Source organism: Nansenia antarctica (genome assembly GCF_963989245.1).
Source record: "Nansenia antarctica genome assembly, chromosome: 15".
NCBI lineage: Eukaryota > Metazoa > Chordata > Actinopteri > Argentiniformes > Microstomatidae > Nansenia > Nansenia antarctica.
In genome coordinates, this window is record NC_137685.1 from 29942085 (window position 1) to 29962626 (window position 20542).

At 48.9% G+C, this 20542-nt stretch overlaps 1 protein-coding gene across 1 annotated transcript in view; it reads right to left on the reverse strand.

The window, feature by feature from the left end:
• Positions 1-4819, reverse strand: part of foxj3 (forkhead box J3) — a gene marked incomplete at its 5' end in the record, with an annotated part of 55993 nt that extends 51174 nt beyond the window's left edge. Inside the window, one exon of the mRNA XM_080545475.1 lies at positions 4499-4819. Coding sequence (XP_080401601.1) covers positions 4499-4819 — 321 coding nt within the window. The remainder of the gene's footprint in view (positions 1-4498) is intronic.
• Positions 4820-20542: the final 15723 nt, after the last annotated feature.

Genomic DNA, 20542 nt, shown 5'->3' on the forward strand with positions numbered 1-20542 from the left:
AAGTTGGCAACTTTGGCAGATTCAAGACTGCTGATGGTGGCGGCGGCAACTTGTATAAGACACACTGTTCACCAGGGAAACAGGCTTGAAGTCCTGTGTGTGCGTGTGCTTGTGTGTGTGTGTGTGTGTGTGTGAGAGGGAGAGAGAGAGAGAGAGAGAGAGATGCAGTCTCCACACTGTTGCCAAAGGGATTCCTTCGGGGAGAACTCAGAGAACTCTCTAATCTGAGAGGACTTTCTCTGCCGTCATCCGTGGACGCACACACACATCTGCCACACGGCCACACGTTTCCACGACGGCCTGATCAGATTAGACCCCGGTGCGCTACAGCGGGGGATTATAAACCTGTTTTGTAAACAGTGATTGTAAATCTCTGCAGATAACAAGAGCTTTTGCGTTCACTCACTCTGTGCCCGGTAATCCCTTACTGTGGTATCCATACATTTAATGCATGGAGGCCGAGGTTTACACGTGTCACACACGGCTGGGGACTAATACCTTACAGTGGTGCAGGCCTAGGCTGTGTGTGTGAGTGTGTGTGTGTGTGTGTGTGTGTGTGTGTGTGTGTGTGTGTGTGTGCTCTGTGCGAGGGGCGGGGAGGCTCGTCACACGTAGACAGATGAGGTCCCAGAGACCCATCCAGATCAGGTAGAGGTCGATCGCTTTTAAATTCATTAGCAGCCCTCCTCTGCCGGGAGCCAAGGCCGTGTCAAACTCATAAGCTTACAAGCTGACCCGCGGTCAGACGCGGCGACGGCATTTAAAGTCTCGTCAGCGGGCCGGCGCCGCTGACAGGCGCGGCGGACACATCCTAACCTGGAAGACACGGGATCGCTGTTACTTTGCCTTTTAATCTGCTGAACGTCGTTAAGGGGAGAGGAGGGAGAGGAGGGAGAGGAGGGAGGGAGTGTTTGTAACTGGCATGGGACGGATTGAGCTTGATTGAATTGGACCGTGGAGGAGGGTACACTGGGGAGGCCACACTCACTCACACGGAAGGGTCCGTTTTTAGAATACAAGTAGCCTACTATGAATGGAAACGTCTCATTCCACCACGAACCATCTGGATCACAGTGTACCAGCTCAGATAACGAGGAAGGAAGAGCTACAACTAGTCTCTGCTACATGGAAGATGACATGTCCTTAGGCAACTTGGCAACAATCCTTGTTAGAGGTGTTTTGGGACAACAAAGCAGTAGGAGTAGCATGTGTAGGCTAGGCTATTTCTCCAGCAAGGGAGGCTGGTGGAGGTAGAAATCGGAGGACGGGACTCATTGGAACACATGGAAACGGAATGAGGAACGGTATGACACTATTCCTCATTCCGCTCCACGCCTTACAATGAGCCCGTCCTCCGATGTCTACCTCCACCAGCCTCCCCCCCCTGTGAATCTCCAAACTAGTAACATTCAGCAAACAGCATCTCTCTAATAAGCATAAACTATACTGATCCAGCAGCAACAACATTCTCCAAACTCTGCCTGCCTCTGCCTCCGCATCGCTTCAAAGTGCCAAAAAATTAATCAAAAGTGCTTCAGAGAGCGCGGGGAGAGAAGAGACTAGAAGAAAAGCCCCGTCTAATTGCCTCGCTTACGAACTCCGTGTGCTTATTCCGTTCCTTCAAAAAAACACGGCATTCATATTTTTTTGTGCCGACCTTGATGAATTATCTGTTCTTATTGACAGCACTTATTGATATTTCTTAAAAGCGTGGGCTAATGGAGTTCTATTGAGATGATTAAATGAGTTTGCCGGGGCGCCGGGATTAGCTGGGGTCTCATCTCCGCGGCGCAGCTCTGCATTATCATAGAGAGCAGACGCGTGCGTGCGCTGGGTCCTAAACACCCCTCGCCCGCGTCTCCTGGGGAACAAGGGGGGGGGGGGGGGGGGGAGTGATGACTGCATTCGACCTACATTCACCTCTCCCAGACATGCTCAGCTCAGCTCTCAGCTCGGCTCACCCGCGCTACAGAAATAACACTACACCCACCCGCGCAGAGCGCTATAGGCCTAGGTGTATTCATATCAGAGTACTGTATGTTTGTGGAGCAGTATTACTGCTGCATGCGTTCCCAGGACTGCTTCCCTCTTAATTCAATTAGGGCTGGATCCTGCTGCCTCCATGACCAGGTTCTCCTATCAGCTGGAAGTCTTAGAGAGTGCTGTTGTCTATCTAAGTAAATCAGTAGTGGTAGTAGTAGTGGTACTGCGGAGTGCTTTTTGGGTGAATACAAAAATGTGTTGTCGGTGTAATGACTTCAGGAGGAAAAGAAAGAGCTACCGTTAAAACATGCTTTTGTCGAGTGTTCGCGAGTGAATCGTCGCTTGCAAATGTATTAAAATTAATCGGGCAACAATGACAGAAAATGTTGAAAAAAAGAAAAAGGAATGCTGGGTAAATTAAATCTCCCTGACCCTGACAGAGATGGCTTGTTTTAAACTCACTTTTGCTTTTCTGACTCCTGTTCTTAAGTAGTACATTTAAGACTTGCGTTTTCAATCAAAACCCCGACGAACAACAGTGTAAAGATAAATACAGAGATCATGCAAAACACATCGAGACAGATACAGACGGCGTATCCTGTCAACAATGACCCAGGATACAATAAAAAAGTATGTGGCAATTTGCGTATTTCCTGCAGGCAGCAGCATTCCAGCTCTGCGGAGGGGTTTGTTTCTCCTTAGGAGTTGAAGCGAGTCGGGGCAGCGGCGGCCTCGTAATTCCGTCTGTGTACAAAATATCTTCAAACCCATTTGTCGTGTCAGTCAGAGCCAGAATTCCTGGCATACCGAATTCATTTGTAAAGCAATCACAAACTAATCATTTCTACAAAACAGATTTAAAGGTATGATTGTGTTTATTGAAATTCCTCTGAGTCGAGAGGACGAGAAGTCTTGTTTAATTCTCGGCCTGCTATAGGCTAGGGTGTGTGAATGCCCTCTGTTCTTATAGCTTGGAAATAACCCCGCACCGCAAACCAAATCAAGACACAATGTTGAATGAAAACAATGCCGACGGCCTTGCCTGGCAGTGGCTATGGGCAGGGTTGAGCTCAGCCCACCCAAACGTGCGTCTTGCCAACCCATTCCGGGGGCGTGTTTGAAGGTTTAATCTCGTAGTTGTATTTACTATTGGTCCATATATTATGTCTATCTATTAAGAGCTGTTCATAGCCACCTTGCTACACCCCCCCTCCCCCTCCGGCCCCCCACCGACCCAAGGTATTGGTTCTGGCCCTCCACCGACCCAAGGTGTTGGTTCTGGCACCGGGCCTAGCGATGACAAGTGATGCTAAAGGCCGGAGAGTTTGCTAGTAGCCGAGCCAAATTCATTTCGATCCAACTGCCTTCGCCGAAGCTTAAATCATTCAATTTATTACCGCGATTCATACCTTTCTATCTATCTCACACGCACACGCACATACATTTCTGTGATTTTGTCTTCACCAGGAAATGGGCCGCATACATCTTGTCTGACGGCAATAAAGTGGTGTCCGTGAAGAATCTATTGCCAATAAATGTCGACTGATTGGAAAACTCATTCTAATATCAATTTCCATCTGGGCTCTTTAAAAGGGAATCAACATAGCTTCATCTCTGTATATCATGGTCCTTCAGATGATGACACAGCACCGGCTTGCTCTCTCCCACCCTCCCTCTCTCTCTTTCTCTCTCTCTCTCTCACCATCTCCTGCATAATGGCTTTCTCCTATCAAGGCATCTGCAATGAATAATACCACCCATAAATGGGCTATTTAGTCTGTTCTCTCAGATAGGGCCATCTCTCTGAATATTAATCCGGGATTTCACACTCCACACAGCTCCGTCTCTCAGGGCAGCATCGCTTCTTCAGTGCGAGCTGTGAGGCACTTAGAGGCGCAGCGGTTTCTCTTTGAGCTCTTAGTAAAGTGACAATGGTGATTAGGACCGGCGTCTAACTTTGTCTCTACTAAGAAAACAACAACTTGAGAGCAATATTGAGAAACCCGCTCTCACTTGCAAACTTTGCCATCGACTCGGGATGAATTATGATATTGTGTCAGAGCAGAGACTGAGCCTGAAGAAGAGGCACAGCCATCAGGACATGCCCCCCCCCCACCTGCAAAGGTCTCTCTGAGGAAGCATCTCATAACATAACACAGATATTCTCGCTCAAGTTTAAATATAATAAATGATTAAAAAACAATTATCGCCAGTTAAACGGTTGAAGTCCTATTCCACAGCTCCACAGTGTTTCATCTGCTAAAACAACGATAAGCTTTATGTATATAGCATACAGTATATCATACATAAGAATGCAGCTCAAAGTGCTGTGCAATACAGCGCAAAAGAAGGAAAAAGGAAGGGATTAAAACTAAAACCAACTAAAACATAATTGATCAATACAATAAAAACAGCAAAAAAAAAGTACAAAACCAGCAAAGAACGCGACATACATTTAAAAAAAAAAAAGCTAATTAAAAGCGAAATTGAAAAAGAGATGTGTTTTCATAGCTACCTTCCATCCGCTGCCTGCCTCTCGGTAGTAGGGGAAATTGTCACAGATCCACTGGTAGATCTCGCTCAGGGTCATCTTCTTCTTTGGCGAGCTGTTAATGGCGAAGGTGATGAGGCTGGCGTAGCTGTAGGGCGGCTTGCCGTCTTTATGCTGCTGCACCTCCTCCTGGTCCAGCGTGGTGTTGGGGTCCAGCATGGCGCTCTTCTTCCCCAGGCCCGGCCCGTGGCCGCCCTGCGCGTCCGCCTTCTGGATGGCCGCCCGCATGGTCAGCTGAGGCAGCCAGTCCATGGAGGTCAGACTGCTCTCCAGCTCCGAAGTCATGGCGACGGCAGGCTAGGGGGGGGGGGGGGGTTGGACGGAGACGGTGTGGAGGGGGGGAGGAGGAGGGGGGAGGGGGGGAGGAGTGTGGGGGGGTGCTGAGGGGTGGAGGTGTGAGGTCAGGTGAGGCGAGGTCAGGTGAGTGAGGCCAGCGCTCCCCCAGCTCAGAGCTTCAGCCCGGTGGTCTCTCTGTCAGGCCTGGGGGGGGGGAGAGAGGCGGGGGTTAGGACCAGCACACTGCACACACATCACATCTTAGTGAGCCTCACCAGTGGAAATGTACAGTAACCTACATTGTCAGTGTCCCAAAGACTTGATTCTCAACAAACAAACAAAAAGTAGCTAAACATCATATCATATCATCATATATCATAACCATCATATCATGGACTGCAGACCAGAGGAATTAAGACTGCTAAAGAGACATTGTTATGATAATGGACCATACATTATGATAATGTGCCATACATTCAGACTAATTCCCCATTGAATATAGAGCATGTTTGAAGAGTGGCGTAATATAACCGAAAAATCGCAAATATTTAAATTGTAGAACGGACTCCCACACGAACGCTTCCCATTGTCAGGATGAGACATCTGTTACGGGAGTAGTTATGTACACACGAGATAAGGAACTAACATGGTACTAAAAGGAAGATGTGGTTGAATCTGGTCCCCGATTCCTAACAATGAAGGAGTGTTCTGTAACCTGACGCGAGACCACCCCCTCCTGAGACGCTGTGTCATTCCGTCTGCGCTCCAACTAGTCTGAACAACCACGTCGCTCCCAAACAACACTGTCTGACACTCCGACAACCAGCGATTCCAGTCTGGTGGAGGCTGGTAGAGGTAGAAATCGGAGGACAGGGGCTGGTTGTAAACGCATGGAGCTGAATGAGGAAAGGTATGGAACCACGTGAGGGTGGGCTCGTTGGAAAGGTGTGGAAACACACGTGTGTTTGACACCCTTCCTCATTCCGTTTCCATGCATAACGACGAGCCCGCCTTCTGACTTTTCTCCCTCCCTCCCTCCTTCCATCCATCCCTCCCTCCCTCCATCCCTCCCTCCCTCCCTCTGTTCGTCCGTCAGACTCCAGTGATCCCAGCAGAGAAGACCACTGAGCCCTCCAGGCCCATTCACTCCCCTCCTCCCCCTCCCCTCCTCCTCAGTCACCCCCGCTCACGCGGCGGCGGCGCTGACTCAGAGCTGGAACTCCATCTGCTCCTGGAGTAAATGCGAGGGAATTGTTTTCACAACTGCCAGCCAAATGGGGGGGAAAGGCTCAGGAGGAATTCCAACACTCCTGAGGGTAGTAAAAAAAAAAAACTCCTGCAAACTCCTGCCTCGTCGTCCCTACCCCCCGCCCCCCCCCCTCCCTCCCCCTCCCTCCTACAGACAGAGGCTCAGGCCGTAAACAAGCGGGCCCTGTGTCCTCGTGCCAGGCGGGCCTGTCCTCGCCCCTCTGTGTCTGCCTCGCTCTCTTGCTCTGCGCCCACAAACTGCCAGCCTCTCTGTGGGATCGCTGCCCTCCTCCTCCTGGCTTAAAATAGCAGCAGCGGCAGGGAGGGAGGTCTAGAGTTACAGGCATAGGTGAACACAGGCCGACGACGCTGCCGTGCAAAAACAACCCCCCCGCCCCCCTCCCACTGCAGGAATGACACTGCACTAGTATGGTGTGGAGAACGCCACGCAGGAGAGAAAGAGAGGAATCTCCTGTGTGTGTGTGTGTGTGTGTGTGTGTGTGTGTGTGTGTGTGTGCGGGGGGGGCTGTGTTTGGGTTTGTGTGTGTGTGTGTGTGTGTGTGTGTGCGGGGGGGTCCGTGTTTGGGTTTGTGTGTGTGTGTGTGTGTGTTCTCCCACACGCCTGTTCTGCTGTAATAAATACCTTGCTCTACAGCAGGCAGACTGGAGCTGTCTGGGAGCTGTGAGGTATGGAGGCTAACCCATCTCTCTGAATGGTCTGATAGCCACTAGCTAACCCATCTCTCTGAATGGTCTGATAGCCACTAGCTAACCCATCTCTCTGAATGGTATGCTAGCTAACCCATCTCTCTGAATGGTATGGTAGCTACTAGCTAACCCATCTCTCTGAATGGTATGGTAGCTACTAGCTAACCCATCTCTCTGAATGGTATGGTAGCTACTAGCTAACCCATCTCTCTGAATGGTATGGTAGCTACTAGCTAACCCATCTCTCTGAATGGTATGGTAGCTACTAGCTAACCCATCTCTCTGAATGGTATGATAGCCACTAGCTAACCCATCTCTCTGAATGGTATGGTAGCTACTAGCTAACCCATCTCTCTGAATGGTATGGTAGCTACTAGCTAACCCATCTCTCTGAATGGTATGGTAGCTACTAGCAAACCCATCTCTCTGAATGGTATGGTAGCTACTAGCGAACCCATCTCTCTACCTGATCTTAAGAGAGGAGACACAGATCCACTCAAAGCAAACAAACACTGCTGCTTCTCCTCCTCCTCCTGACTGTACCAGACACACCACACAGACACTCTGCCCTGCGATTTAAATAAATAACTATTAATCATCAACCTGCTGACGAGAGCCAGTTCCCAATCCCCAAAGACGGCACACACCGGGACACACCGCCTCTTCAGGCCTAATGAAACGAATGACACTTAATTAAAAATAAATTAAATAATATATTAATTTCATCCGATTCCATTGGAATCCCTATTCATCAACCTACAAAACACTGATTCATGCCAGCTGCTGTGTTACAATGCAAACCCCCCCGGATGTGAAGGACTGCTTCCTCTAAACAACCACAACGCAAGACCGTCCCCCTGTCTGTGTGCGCCACCATACCACCAACCGCAGCTGGAGAGCTCTGCTTTCCAAACCCATCTTTTTACCATTTGCTTTTTACTATTTTTATAATAACCTATTTTAACTATTTTTATTGTTGTTTCTACCGACTGTGTTTTCGTTTGACTTTCTTACGTTAGCGAGCGGTCGATTCTTGTTCTCTCCGTGGAACGTAGTATCTTTGAGTACTGAGGAAAAGCACGACACAAAATAAATAACGTTATTATTATGATTATTATTATCCTGCGTCCCGAGCCGTGGGCTCCGGGGAGGTGATGAGGCTGACAGCGGGGTGATGACAGTCGCTCCACCCGCGACACGGAGACGGATGACGTTTGACCTCCGCGCTAATGATCCAGATGCTTCATAATCTACAGGGCAGAGCGTCTTAATTAGGGAACCTTGGCTGCAGCCGGGAGGTGGGATGATGATGGAGAGCAGGCACCAGGCTAGTCAGTCTCTCTCTCTCTCTCTGTCTGTCTCTCCCCATCTCCCTCACACTGTCTCTGTGTGTGTGTGTGTCCACCCCCCCCCCCCCCCACCCCCTCCCTCACCCCCCTCTCTCTTATTAGGCCCTGTCTCAGTGATGGTCGATGAGACAGGCCCCAGCCTGCTAGGGAGGGGAGACCTAGGCATGTGCAGCGCAGTCAGGGTCTGGGGGGGGGGGGGGGGGGGTGGAGAGAGAAAGAGACAGAGACAGACAGAGAGGCAGAAACACACTGACTGGCACAGGCCGTGGCAGCAGAGGCAGCAGTACACCCATCCAGAGGTCAGGGTTCAACCCTCGACACTAGGAGCCCCCGGGAGAAGATTACTACTACTACCACCACACACACACACACACACACACACACACACACACACACACAGACACACACACACAGACACAGACACACACACACACACACACACAGACACACACACACACACACACACACACACACACAGACATACACAGACACACAGACAGACACACACACACACACACACAGACACAGACAGACAGACAGACACACACAGACACAGACACAGACACAGACACAGACACACACACACACACACAGACACACAGACACACAGACACACAGACACACAGACACACACACACACACACACAGACACACAGTCACACAGACACACACAGACACACAGACACACAGACAGACACACACACACACACACACACACACACACAGACACACACACACAGACACACACACACACACACGGGGGGGGGGCCGTCTCCACTCTTAAGTGAGTTTTTTTTTCCTTCTTTTCCTTCCTGAACTCTCATTTGCTCTGAGCGTGGTGCACTGGAGCGCATTAGAGAGCTGAGAGGATGAAGAAATGAATGTCAAATTCATTCCGTATTCCGCCGGTGATCCCAATTTTTTTTTCTTATTCTTGAACGGATTAAAGGCGGACCTGGTTGTTTGAATGGAGGAGAGGAGAGGTGTTTGGAGAATGTTGAATGTTTTACAAGTTCACGGCCAGAGTTATCTACCGTGTTATTAGCCACGGAGCGGAGGCAGTGATTCAGTGGCGTGTCAGTGTGTGTGTGTGTGTGTGTGCGTCTGTGTGTGTCTGTGTGTGTGCGTGTCAGTGTGGAGGAGTGTGACGGGGCCCCGTCAAACACAGAGCAGACACTGTGTCTGTAGGCCGAGGCTTCCTCTATGAGGCAAGAGGGTGACTAACAACCCAGCCTGTCCTCCATATCACATCACATCAACAGACTGGGTCCTACTTCCTAATGTAACTATAGTAAAATGCCGCGTGTGTGTGCAAGTGCGTGCACGACGTGTGTGTGTGTGTGTGTGTGCTTACGTATGTGTGTGTGCACACGTTCGTGTCTGCGTATGTGTGTGCGTGTACACTCGCGTGAGTGTGAGTGTGCACACATGAAACTGAGGAATCGTATTTGACAGACAGCACCCCCACCCCCATCCCCTCCCCCTTTTGCAGTTTCCACTATTGCAAAATTGATGCATTGCCGAGACTTAGAAAACACTTGATACGTTTCAGTACCTCCTTTCAGTTCCATACACAGACTGCCCAGAGCACTAGAACACCAGTAGATCAAGTCATTTACAATCCTGAACAGTTAGAAACACATTTTTTCTCTCCCCCTAGAAAGGAAATCTCCGGCTCCCGACTGCGCGTTCAAGCGGGAGAGAGAGAGAGAGTCTTGATGGGTACCAGACCAGTGATCCTGCTGCACTTATCTGCAATTTCCGCAATTAATCCACCTTTTACTCCAGTCATGCGTCTGTCACAGTTAACACTCCAGCATATGTCCACCTGGCTGCAGCCATTAGCCAGAGTCTGGTGCTGCTGCACATTATTATTATTTTATTTTTTATGTAGATGGAGATTCCAGACGTGATGAACGCCAAGATCAAAACACTTGTCGTCGGGATTCAAAAACACCCAACGATACATATTTATGCCGCTGATGGTTTAAATGCTGCCCGGATCTTGGGCCTGTGCGTGTGTGCACGTGTGTGTGTGTGTGTGTGTGTGTGTGCACGTGTGTGTGTTTGTGGGTTAGAGGGGTAGAGAGAGAAAGAGTGGAGGAGAAAGCAAGAGAGCGAGAGAGAGAGGGAGGGGGGGACAGAGAGTGGGGAGAGACAGGGAGGTAGAGAGAGAGCAAACGTGCACGAGAGAGAGAGAGAGTGAAAGAGAGAAAAGCTTGCTGTGACAGAGATCTTCCTGTATTAGTAGGAGGGAGGGAGGGAGGGAGGGCAAGTTGGCGAAGGAGAGGGGAATCACTCCCTCTGCTATGCCTGAAGTTCTGGCACAGAAACCCACAACAACAACAGTGAGGTAACCTGGTAACAAGGCCTTGGCATCTCCTCTCCCCACCGAAACCCTGGCCATACCTTCCATATCAACAGAGACGCCTTCCCAGCGCTGGGAGAAGCCCTTGTTTTCATAGTGATTGCACTGAGAGGGACAAAAAAAGAAAAACAGGGAGGGGCGGGAACTCCCGAGGCTCACCTGCCCCTTCAGCCAGCGGGTGAGATTCCTCACTTTTTCCAGACCCGGGAGGCAAAAGGAGGGCTTTATGTTTATTTTTTGAAAAACTAGAAAAAACGAAAATAGCAACACGGCGGCCCAACTGTTGTTGTTGATGACACGTGAGCTGTTGTCGTCTCGTAAGAGAGCACGCCTCGAGACTAAGCTTCGTAAAAAAAAAAAAAAGAAGAAGAAGAATGAAAAAAGAAAAGAGACGGTAACAGCCAATGCCAAGGCAACAGCTTTTAATATTAGCCGACTATTGTTGACGACACGTGAGCTGTTGTAGTCGCGTATGTGGAACGCCTCGAGACTCATCTTCAACAAAAAATAATAACAAGAAAAAATAGAAAGTAAGGTAACAGCCAATGCCAAGGCAACAGCTTCTAATATTAGTCTTCCTTCTCAATGAAAGGCTTAATGGTTCCACAGAACGCCGCCCCAGGAAGGCAGCAGCATTAATAACCTGGTCCTTACTTGCATTTTTAGGATGTGTCAATTATCACCTCACTGCACAGGCTGCTGAGTGCGGCGGTCGGCTTATTGCCGTCTGTAGCCAAGCCTGGCTCAGAGCAGGGCCTCTGTCTGCAAATAGCTGTGTGTGTGTGTGTGTGTGTGTGTGTGTGTGTGTGTGTGTGTGTGTGTGTACGCACGTGTATTGATTGGGGTTATGACCTGCTCTGTTTTTCAGACAACACAGGTTGTCTGAGTTCTAGAGGCTAGTAATGTCCATGCGCGCGCACACGCACGCTACACACACACACACACACACACACACACACACACACGACATATGGAGGGCACGCACGCACGCGTGCACACACATGCATGCACGCTGCACACACACACACACACACATATGGAGACCGCTCACATGCACATGCACACACACACACACACACACGCACTACACACACAATAGTTGTGCCCTAAATCCCACCGCACCAGTGGCGTCTCCAACGCAGCACGCCATAATTACTCTGCCAATCAGGGCAGAGCGCCGCTGTGGCTGTGGGCCAGTGGAAGGCTCTGAACGTCCAGGCGGAAGGAGAGGCGTGTCAGCGTGTCAGCGCGGCCCAGCTTAATACCGGGTTCCCGTTAAGAACCCAGCAGACTTTTAAAAGGGCAAGTGAGACACAAGACAAGAAACCGACCGCTACCGTCTCGTTGCCCCGCGTTTACATGTGCCCTTACTAAGGACCGGTGCTAGTACCGCAATCGACCCAATCCACACAGGAACGAGTCCACTCAACAACATCAAGGTGCAGAAGAGCAGGTGGGATGGCAGGATAGAGGGATAGAGGGATAGAGGATAGAGGGATAGAGGGATAGAGGATAGAGGATAGAGGATGACAGGATAGAGGGATAGAGGGATAGAGGGATAGAGGGATAGAGGGATAGAGGGATAGAGGGATAGAGGGATAGAGGGATAGAGAGATAGAGGGATAGAGGGATAGAGAGATAGAGGATAGAGGGATAGAGGGATAGAGAGATAGAGGGATAGGGGGATAGAGGGATAGAGGGATAAGGGGGATAGAGGGATAGGGGATGACGGGATAGAAGGATAGACAGGGCTCTACAGTGCGACCATTTCACTCGCATTTGCAACTAAAAATACATCTGTGCGACTAGAGAAATACATTTACGAGCACACGTGCGAGTACTTTTTTTTTTTTTAATATTCTAAAAATAAATCTGCGCGAACCGTGTGGCCACATTTTAAGCCGTCAGCCAGCCCGCTACGACCACGGGAAGTCATGTTAAAAGTGAAGTTACTTCTGTTAAACTGGCGCTAAGCTAACATCGCTAATCGCTAACTCCCTCCTGGGCCTTAAAGAGACAAGCGCCCTTTTCTCATCTCAAGCTTCATTAGCTTCATTAGCTCACCACATCTACAGATTTGGTCCCACACACTCCAGATTTGAACCCAAGGTTACAACCAGGGTTAACTACCCAGGGTACAAAGTAGAAAGCTCTCAGACCTTCAGAACCCATTGAAAGTAGTGGAGGTACTCCAGAAGTCCAAATGCATCTCTAATCCTAGGAAACCCTAGGAAGCAAGTTGCCTAATGGCATGAAAATGCAACATGTTGTACTTGAGTGTGGCAGAGAGGTGGGACCCCCGGGGACGGTGGTGTGCTAACAGCTAGCCGCCGCAGAGGCACCGTGCTGGGCTGGCCACCTCCACATGTCACCACCCCGGGCAGCATGGGGCTGGGGACTGGTCATCTGGATGTGGGGTAGTTTAATACCCCTAGATGTGGAGTTGTCTGGCCACCGTGTGTGACTGATGTAGCCTGACCCAGCAGCAGGGAGGTGGGCAGCATGGAGACAGACCTCTGCATGGCCTGGCTGGGCTGCTAGCTGACAGACCTAGCCCTAAAGCCTGGCTGGGCTGCTAGCTGCTAGCTGACAGGCATGACATGGATGAATGAATGAACATGCTGCTAACCAGGAGAACTTGACACAGCTAGTTACCATAATACAATGCCATCAACTCTGCGTCTAGTAGGGCTGTAGGCATGGGCCAATGTGTGATTTTGGTGCAAAAATTGCAAAATCACTAATAAAAATGTGTTATAATTACATTTTTCACTGTGCTCCTAAATTTCTTTGTGTGCCCCTAACATTTTTCATTTGTGTGCTCCTAGTGAAAAAGGTTAGCGTAGAGCCCTGATAGAGGATAGAGGGATAGAGGGATAGAGGGATGGAGGATGACAGGATAGAGGGATAGAGGGATAGAGGGATAGAGGGATAGAGGGATAGAGGGATAGAGGGATAGGGGGATAGGGGATGACAGGACAGAGGGATGGGGGGATAGAGGGATAGGGGATGACAGGACAGAGGGATAGGGGATGACAGGATAGAGGGATAGGGGATGACAGGATAGAGGGATAAGGGGGATTAGGAGGAGCCAAACCGCTGCAGGCCATGTCAGGGGGTCACAGCCCAGTCAACAGGCTTTGTGACCCCTAGACGCTGCCGTGGTCAGACAGACAGAGACACAGGGAAGGATCTGAACGGATGCTGCTGTAATTACGCCGTTCGGGAATAGTCTGCCCTCGCTCCGTGGCTTCGCACGGTAGCGTTCAGAGCCAGGCGTCTCAGAGAGAGAGAGAGACAGAGAGAGAGAGAGACAGAGAGAGAGAGAGACAGAGAGAGAGAGAGAGAGAGAGAGAGAGAGCTGCGTCCGCACACAGCCAAACACAAGCCCCTTTAGCTCATTTCTGCAATCTGCAGGCCCCTCACAAAAACCACATACATAACTAGCATTCTGCTAATTCAATAAGCCACCTTCCAATGAATTAGGCCAGTGATCAGAAGGAGGTTTGTCTCTCTGTCCCCCAGCAGCTTGGCTGGGAGGTGGCCTTTGTGTTGGGAGCGGGTGGGGTGGGGGGGGGGGTGCCCCGACACCGACCATGCGAACCCAATTACCCCGGTCTCCGGGCCTGGGGGCCCACATTTACACACACTACCCCTGGGAGCTTGACTGCACGCCAGGCTGGCAGCCTGCTAGAGAGAGAGGGAGGGAGGGAGGGAGGAGGGACTGAGAGAGGGAGAGACAGAGGGGGGGGGGGGGGGGGAGAGTCTGCTGCTGAATCACAAATAGACCACTTAAGGCACTGGCAGCAGGCAGAGTGGTTTTGGTGGCATTCTTAAGAGCCCCCCCCCCACCCACCCACCCACCCCCCACCAGCATTCCCCAGATCCTGGCCGAAGCCACAATTAAATCCTGAGCCAGGCTTTGGGGCAGGCAGCCAGGTGAGGGTGAAGGTAGGCCCTCGTACCGCCTCAGGCCCGCCCTCCTGCAGACAGACATACACTTCCTATACAATTTTAAAGGTTACAGCTATACTGTCGGAGAGAGAGGATTCTTTGTCTTCCAGTGTCTATATGCGACACTTAAATCCCACTTTTGTCATTTGAGTGAGATTTACGACGGCTGCGCAGGTCACGACGTGCAAAAAGTCGCATTGTGTTTTAGCATCATGGCCTGATTCTCACAACGCGGGCGGGCGAGCTCGCGTTGCATTCTGAATCTGGCTATCGAAATGCGGCCAGCGAAGGTGCATATAGCCTGTTCAATACAACAAGGGAAGAACAATATAGTTTTTTTTATAATTACTATAAAAAATAAAAAAATAAAATTATATGTTGTTTTAGGTCATTTCTGATTTATTGGGATGGATAGAGACAGTAGAGATTGACAGAAAGGATGGGTGAGAGAGAGGCTGGAATCCAACCAGGGACCTTGTGATGATACGGTCTGCGACACAGTATGGGCACAGGAGACCATTAAACGTGTAACGCCATGTGTGGATGCAGTAATAAAACCATACTGTAAATCAGATTGTGATCTGATCATAATAATACTGGAGAGAACAGAAGTCTGATTTAAGTGTAGTCAAGTTTAGACAAGGCCTTAGTGTGAGACCTAACACAACATGTCATGTTGATTCACCCTCACTATCATCCCATTCACAAACGAAAAAAGCAAACGTGTTAACAAGAAAAAGAAAAAAAAGAAAACTGAAGTTGCCCAAGCGTGATTTAAAGGAATTACTTGGGCGGGTGAGGCATGCTCTGAAATCAGGCAGAAATCAGGTCATGAATTTCAGAGGGAGACGGGGGGGGGGGGGTTCAGGCTAGGCAACTCTGTCGCTGGAGCTGAGAGAGAGACACAGCACAGAGTAACACTTAGAACAGCGGTTCTTTAGTCCTGAAAGTAGATTAAAAAACAAAACAAGATTCTAATATCTAATTGAGACAGTAAGCAGCTTTAGGGGCTCAAGTCGTTCGAGGTTCCTCTCACGGTAAGCCGGAAAAATTGTCTTCACTTGGGATGGCATTAACGGTTTGAGTTATAATAATTAAAGCCGTTTTGCTTTTTAATCAATATCCAATCTCTCAGAAATAATTAACAGCATATTAAAGAGTTTACTGCCTGACGGGGTTGGATGCGGCTGCATCATTAAGCTGTTGGAGCGCTGCTCTTTGACTCCAGGAGTTCCATTTCAGCAGTTTACTGCACTTCCATCCTGGCGGCTGTCACGCCATCTCCTCCCTCTTTAAAATGCCCCTCATGAGGCCCTCACTGTACCTACATGTGATCACACACTCATACGGGCCACAAAGACACACACACACACACTCACACAAAGATTACATTCATACATGCATGCGCCGAGCTATAGGACGGAACGCTGCCGACAGTAATTGAACGAGATCAACCTTATCATACGCTAGAGTGAGCGCTGTGTACACACACGCGGACGCGCACAGACACACAAACAGACACACACACACACTTTTTAGAGGGGCGGCCACCCGTCATAAAACTATGCCCTTTCCCCAGACTGATCATGCCTCTGCGTTTGTGGTTGCACAATGGCCCGTCATAGCAGAGATTAGAGGATTAAGTCACAGGTCAATAGTTTCAGCTTTTGTTGGCACTCCGGCTTAGCCTCTGCTCCGTTCAGACAGGGCGTTTGGTAGCAGGGGGGAACTGTTACTGTAGACAGGACAGGACAGTTACTGTAGCCAGGACAGGACAGGACTGTTACTGTAGCCAGGACAGGACAGTTACTGTAGACAGGACAGGACAGGACTGTTACTGTAGCCAGGACAGGACAGTTACTGTAGACAGGACAGGACAGGACTGTTACTGTAGCCAGGACAGGACAGTTACTGTAGACAGGACAGGACAGTTACTGTAGACAGGACAGGACAGGACTGTTACTGTAGACAGGACAGGACAGGACAGGACTGTTACTGTAGACAGGACAGGACTGTTACTGTAGACAGGACAGGACTGTTACTGTAGACAGGACAGGACAGGACAGGACAGTTACTGTAGACAGGACAGGACTGTTACTGTAGACAGGACAGGACAGGACTGTTACTGTAGACAGGACAGGACAGTTACTGTAGACAGGACAGGACAGTTACTGTAGACAGGACAGGACAGGACAGTTACTGTAGACAGGACAGGACAGTTACTGTAGACAGGACAGGACTGTTACTGTAGCCAGGACAGGACTGTTACTGTAGCCAGGACAGGACAGTTACTGTAGACAGGACAGGACTGTTACTGTAGACAGGACAGGACTGTTACTGTAGACAGGACAGGACAGTTACTGTAGACAGGACAGGACAGTTACTGTAGACAGGACAGGACTGTTACTGTAGACAGGACAGGACAGTTACTGTAGCCAGGACAGGACAGTTACTGTAGACAGGACAGGACTGTTACTGTAGACAGGACAGGACAGTTACTGTAGCCAGGACAGGACAGTTACTGTAGCCAGGACAGGACTGTTACTGTAGACAGGACAGGACTGTTACTGTAGACAGGACAGGACAGGACAGTTACTGTAGACAGGACAGGACAGTTACTGTAGACAGGACAGGACTGTTACTGTAGCCAGGACAGGACTGTTACTGTAGACAGGACAGGACAGGACAGTTACTGTAGACAGGACAGGACAGTTACTGTAGACAGGACAGGACTGTTACTGTAGACAGGACAGGACTGTTACTGTAGCCAGGACAGGACTGTTACTGTAGCCAGGACAGGACAGTTACTGTAGACAGGACAGGACTGTTACTGTAGACAGGACAGGACGGTTACTGTAGACAGGACAGGACAGTTACTGTAGACAGGACAGGACAGGACTGTTACTGTAGCCAGGACAGGACTGTTACTGTAGACAGGACAGGACAGTTACTGTAGACAGGACAGGACAGTTACTGTAGCCAGGACAGGACAGGACAGTTACTGTAGACAGGACAGGACTGTTACTGTAGCCAGGACAGGACAGTTACTGTAGACAGGACAGGACAGTTACTGTAGACAGGACAGGACAGTTACTGTAGACAGGACAGGACTGTTACTGTAGACAGGACAGGACAGTTACTGTAGACAGGACAGGACAGGACTGTTACTGTAGACAGGACAGGACTGTTACTGTAGACAGGACAGGACTGTTACTGTAGACAGGACAGGACAGTTACTGTAGACAGGACAGGACAGTTACTGTAGACAGGACAGGACAGTTACTGTAGACAGGACAGGACAGTTACTGTAGACAGGACAGGACAGTTACTGTAGACAGGACAGGACAGTTACTGTAGACAGGACAGGACAGTTACTGTAGACAGGACAGGACTGTTACTGTAGACAGGACAGGACAGTTACTGTAGACAGGACAGGACAGGACTGTTACTGTAGACAGGACAGGACTGTTACTGTAGACAGGACAGGACTGTTACTAGAGATGCTCCGATCTGATCGGCGCCGATCGGTATCGGCCGATATGGCCTTGATCGGTTTTGATCGGAGTTCTCAAAACGGCCGATCAAACACGACCGATCAGTTTACAAAATGGCGTCGCCAGTCTGGAAATATTACACAGTGTCGGAAAGAGACAACAAATATGCCGTTTGTAATGTCTGCTCAAAAGAAATACCTCGCGGAGGAACGCACGCAAGGTCTTTCAATACCACGAATATAATACGGCATTTGCTGCGTTCGTTGATTCGCTCCGAGAGCGCCGAAGCGCACACTGGGCTCGACGTCATAAAGGGACCGAGTGCTTTGATTGGACGAGAGGCGTTCCACGAGTGCTGGTCAGAGTTCCAGCGCGACTTCACGAGCGTAGTGTAGGTAGTGTTCAGCGACGTCATGTGACCCAGCGAGCAGGAAGTCACTAAGCTAGACTAAGGCCCATAGCAACAACAACTATTAGCGCGCGAGTTTTAGGTCTTCCTCTGTGCACCTTGCACAAGTGTAGATAGCGAGTGACTTTTCAGCATAGCAGGACATATTTTAGATGATAAGAGGAACAGGCTGAGTGCCAAAAACGCTGAGATGCTTGTATTTCTCAAGGCTAATCTTTATTTATTTTATTTATGGACTTTATTGTCATTATCTTATTATTAATTTTTAATTATAATAATTATATATAATAATAATAATAATAATAAAAATTATTATTATTATTATAATCATTATAAATAATTATTAATCTGCCAGTGATGCTGCTTAAGAAGTAAGGTTTGAGTCTGAAATCTCCTTAGGTGCAATGTTTTGTTTTTTTGTTTTATTGATTATTGCTGACTTGCTGTCTTATCTCCTCCTAAATATGACTTATTTTATATTTGGCTATAGCCTGTTTATGTTGCAGTTTAGTTTGGGTATGTTTATTGTTCCTCAGGAAAGCTACTGTATACTATAAGCTCCAAGTTCTCTAAGAGCCCCTAGTTCCTCTCATTCGAGTGGAATGTTGCACATTTGATGTGACAGTGTACATTTTATTTATTATGATTTTTATTTTCACATTTTATTTGTTTTTCCTGAAGTAAGCTACAGGTGGTTGTGAATTCAATAAAACAGATGGTTGTCAATTCATGATACTTTCTCATCTCCTAATTTCATTTGAATACATAATATACAATGTCAATGGTGTTAAGAATAATAAAAAACATAAATAATGCTACACAATAAATAGAATGCTTCAATTGCCATTTTCGACGCTGTGGTCGGTGATCGGTGATATCGGATCGGCAGATCACTGATTCCAGTGATCGGTGATCGGCACCAAAAACCCTGATCGGAGCATCTCTAACTGTAGACAGGACAGGACAGGACTGTTACTGTAGACAGGACAGGACTGTTACTGTAGACAGGACAGGACTGTTACTGTAGCCAGGACAGGACTGTAACTGTAGACAGGACAGGACTGTTACTGTAGCCAGGACAGGACTGTTACTGTAGACAGGACAGGACAGTTACTGTACAAAGGACAGGACTGTTACTGTAGCCAGGACAGGAGGGCTGGCCATTAGGGGTGGGCATCGACGATCGATAATTGATCGATAAGGATCTTGGTCGATCACAAAATAAAACATTTGGTCGATCACAAAAAAAAAAAAAAAGATCGACCAAATGTTTTATTTTGTGATCGACCAAGATCCTTATCGATCAATTATCGATCGTCGATGCCCACCCCTACTGGCCATTGTCAGGTTTGTGACCTTGAGGCTCCACCTTGAGCCACAGACACAGTTCAACAAGCAGCCAGCCCCCCCCCCCCCCCCCCCCTCCACCACTTCCTCCACCACCACCACCATCACCTCGGACCATACTGAAAACGTATGCACTCACTGCAATGTAAGTCGCTTCGGATAAAAGCGTCAGCTAAATGGCATATATTACTATTATTATTATTATATTATTATCCTCCTCCTCCTCCTTCTCCTCCTCCCACGGTGGCCCATATCTTCCATCTACTGTTCAGCCGCCAGGAGAAACAGTGGATGAAGAATCACTCATCTCCCAGATCTAGAATGCTTTCCATTCTTCTGAAGGAGGGATTTGTTTCATTCCTAAGGTGAGAGTGTGAGGTAGTGTAGAGCAGCTAGGGTGAGAGTGTGAGGTACTGTAGCAGGGCTGTAGAGCTGCCGGCGTGGTAACCGTCGGTAACGTGAGGTGACACAGGGTGCAGAGGAACTGCAATCAGCCGTGGAATTTGACCCGGGATTGCGGTGCGTCACGGGGGAGGCAGCCGACGGCCGGCGTACCTGGATAAGAATTCCTCTGGCCTTCTCTGGCCTTCTCTGAACTGGGGGGATCAGGAACGGATTCTCCTCCTGTCTTTCCTTTACATTCATATTTTGGGCATTTTGCGGACGCCTTTATTGAAAAATCGACTTACAACAAAGAGGCTACATTTGTCTAAGTAAGCGAATCATCTATCCATCAGTTGTCACGAGAAAAAGTAACCTATGCTTGGGCTAGGGGCCATTGGCAGTCATAATGCTAAAAGAAAGAAGAATTAATTAACCCTAACCCTTAATTAATTAAAACAAATGTAATTAAAT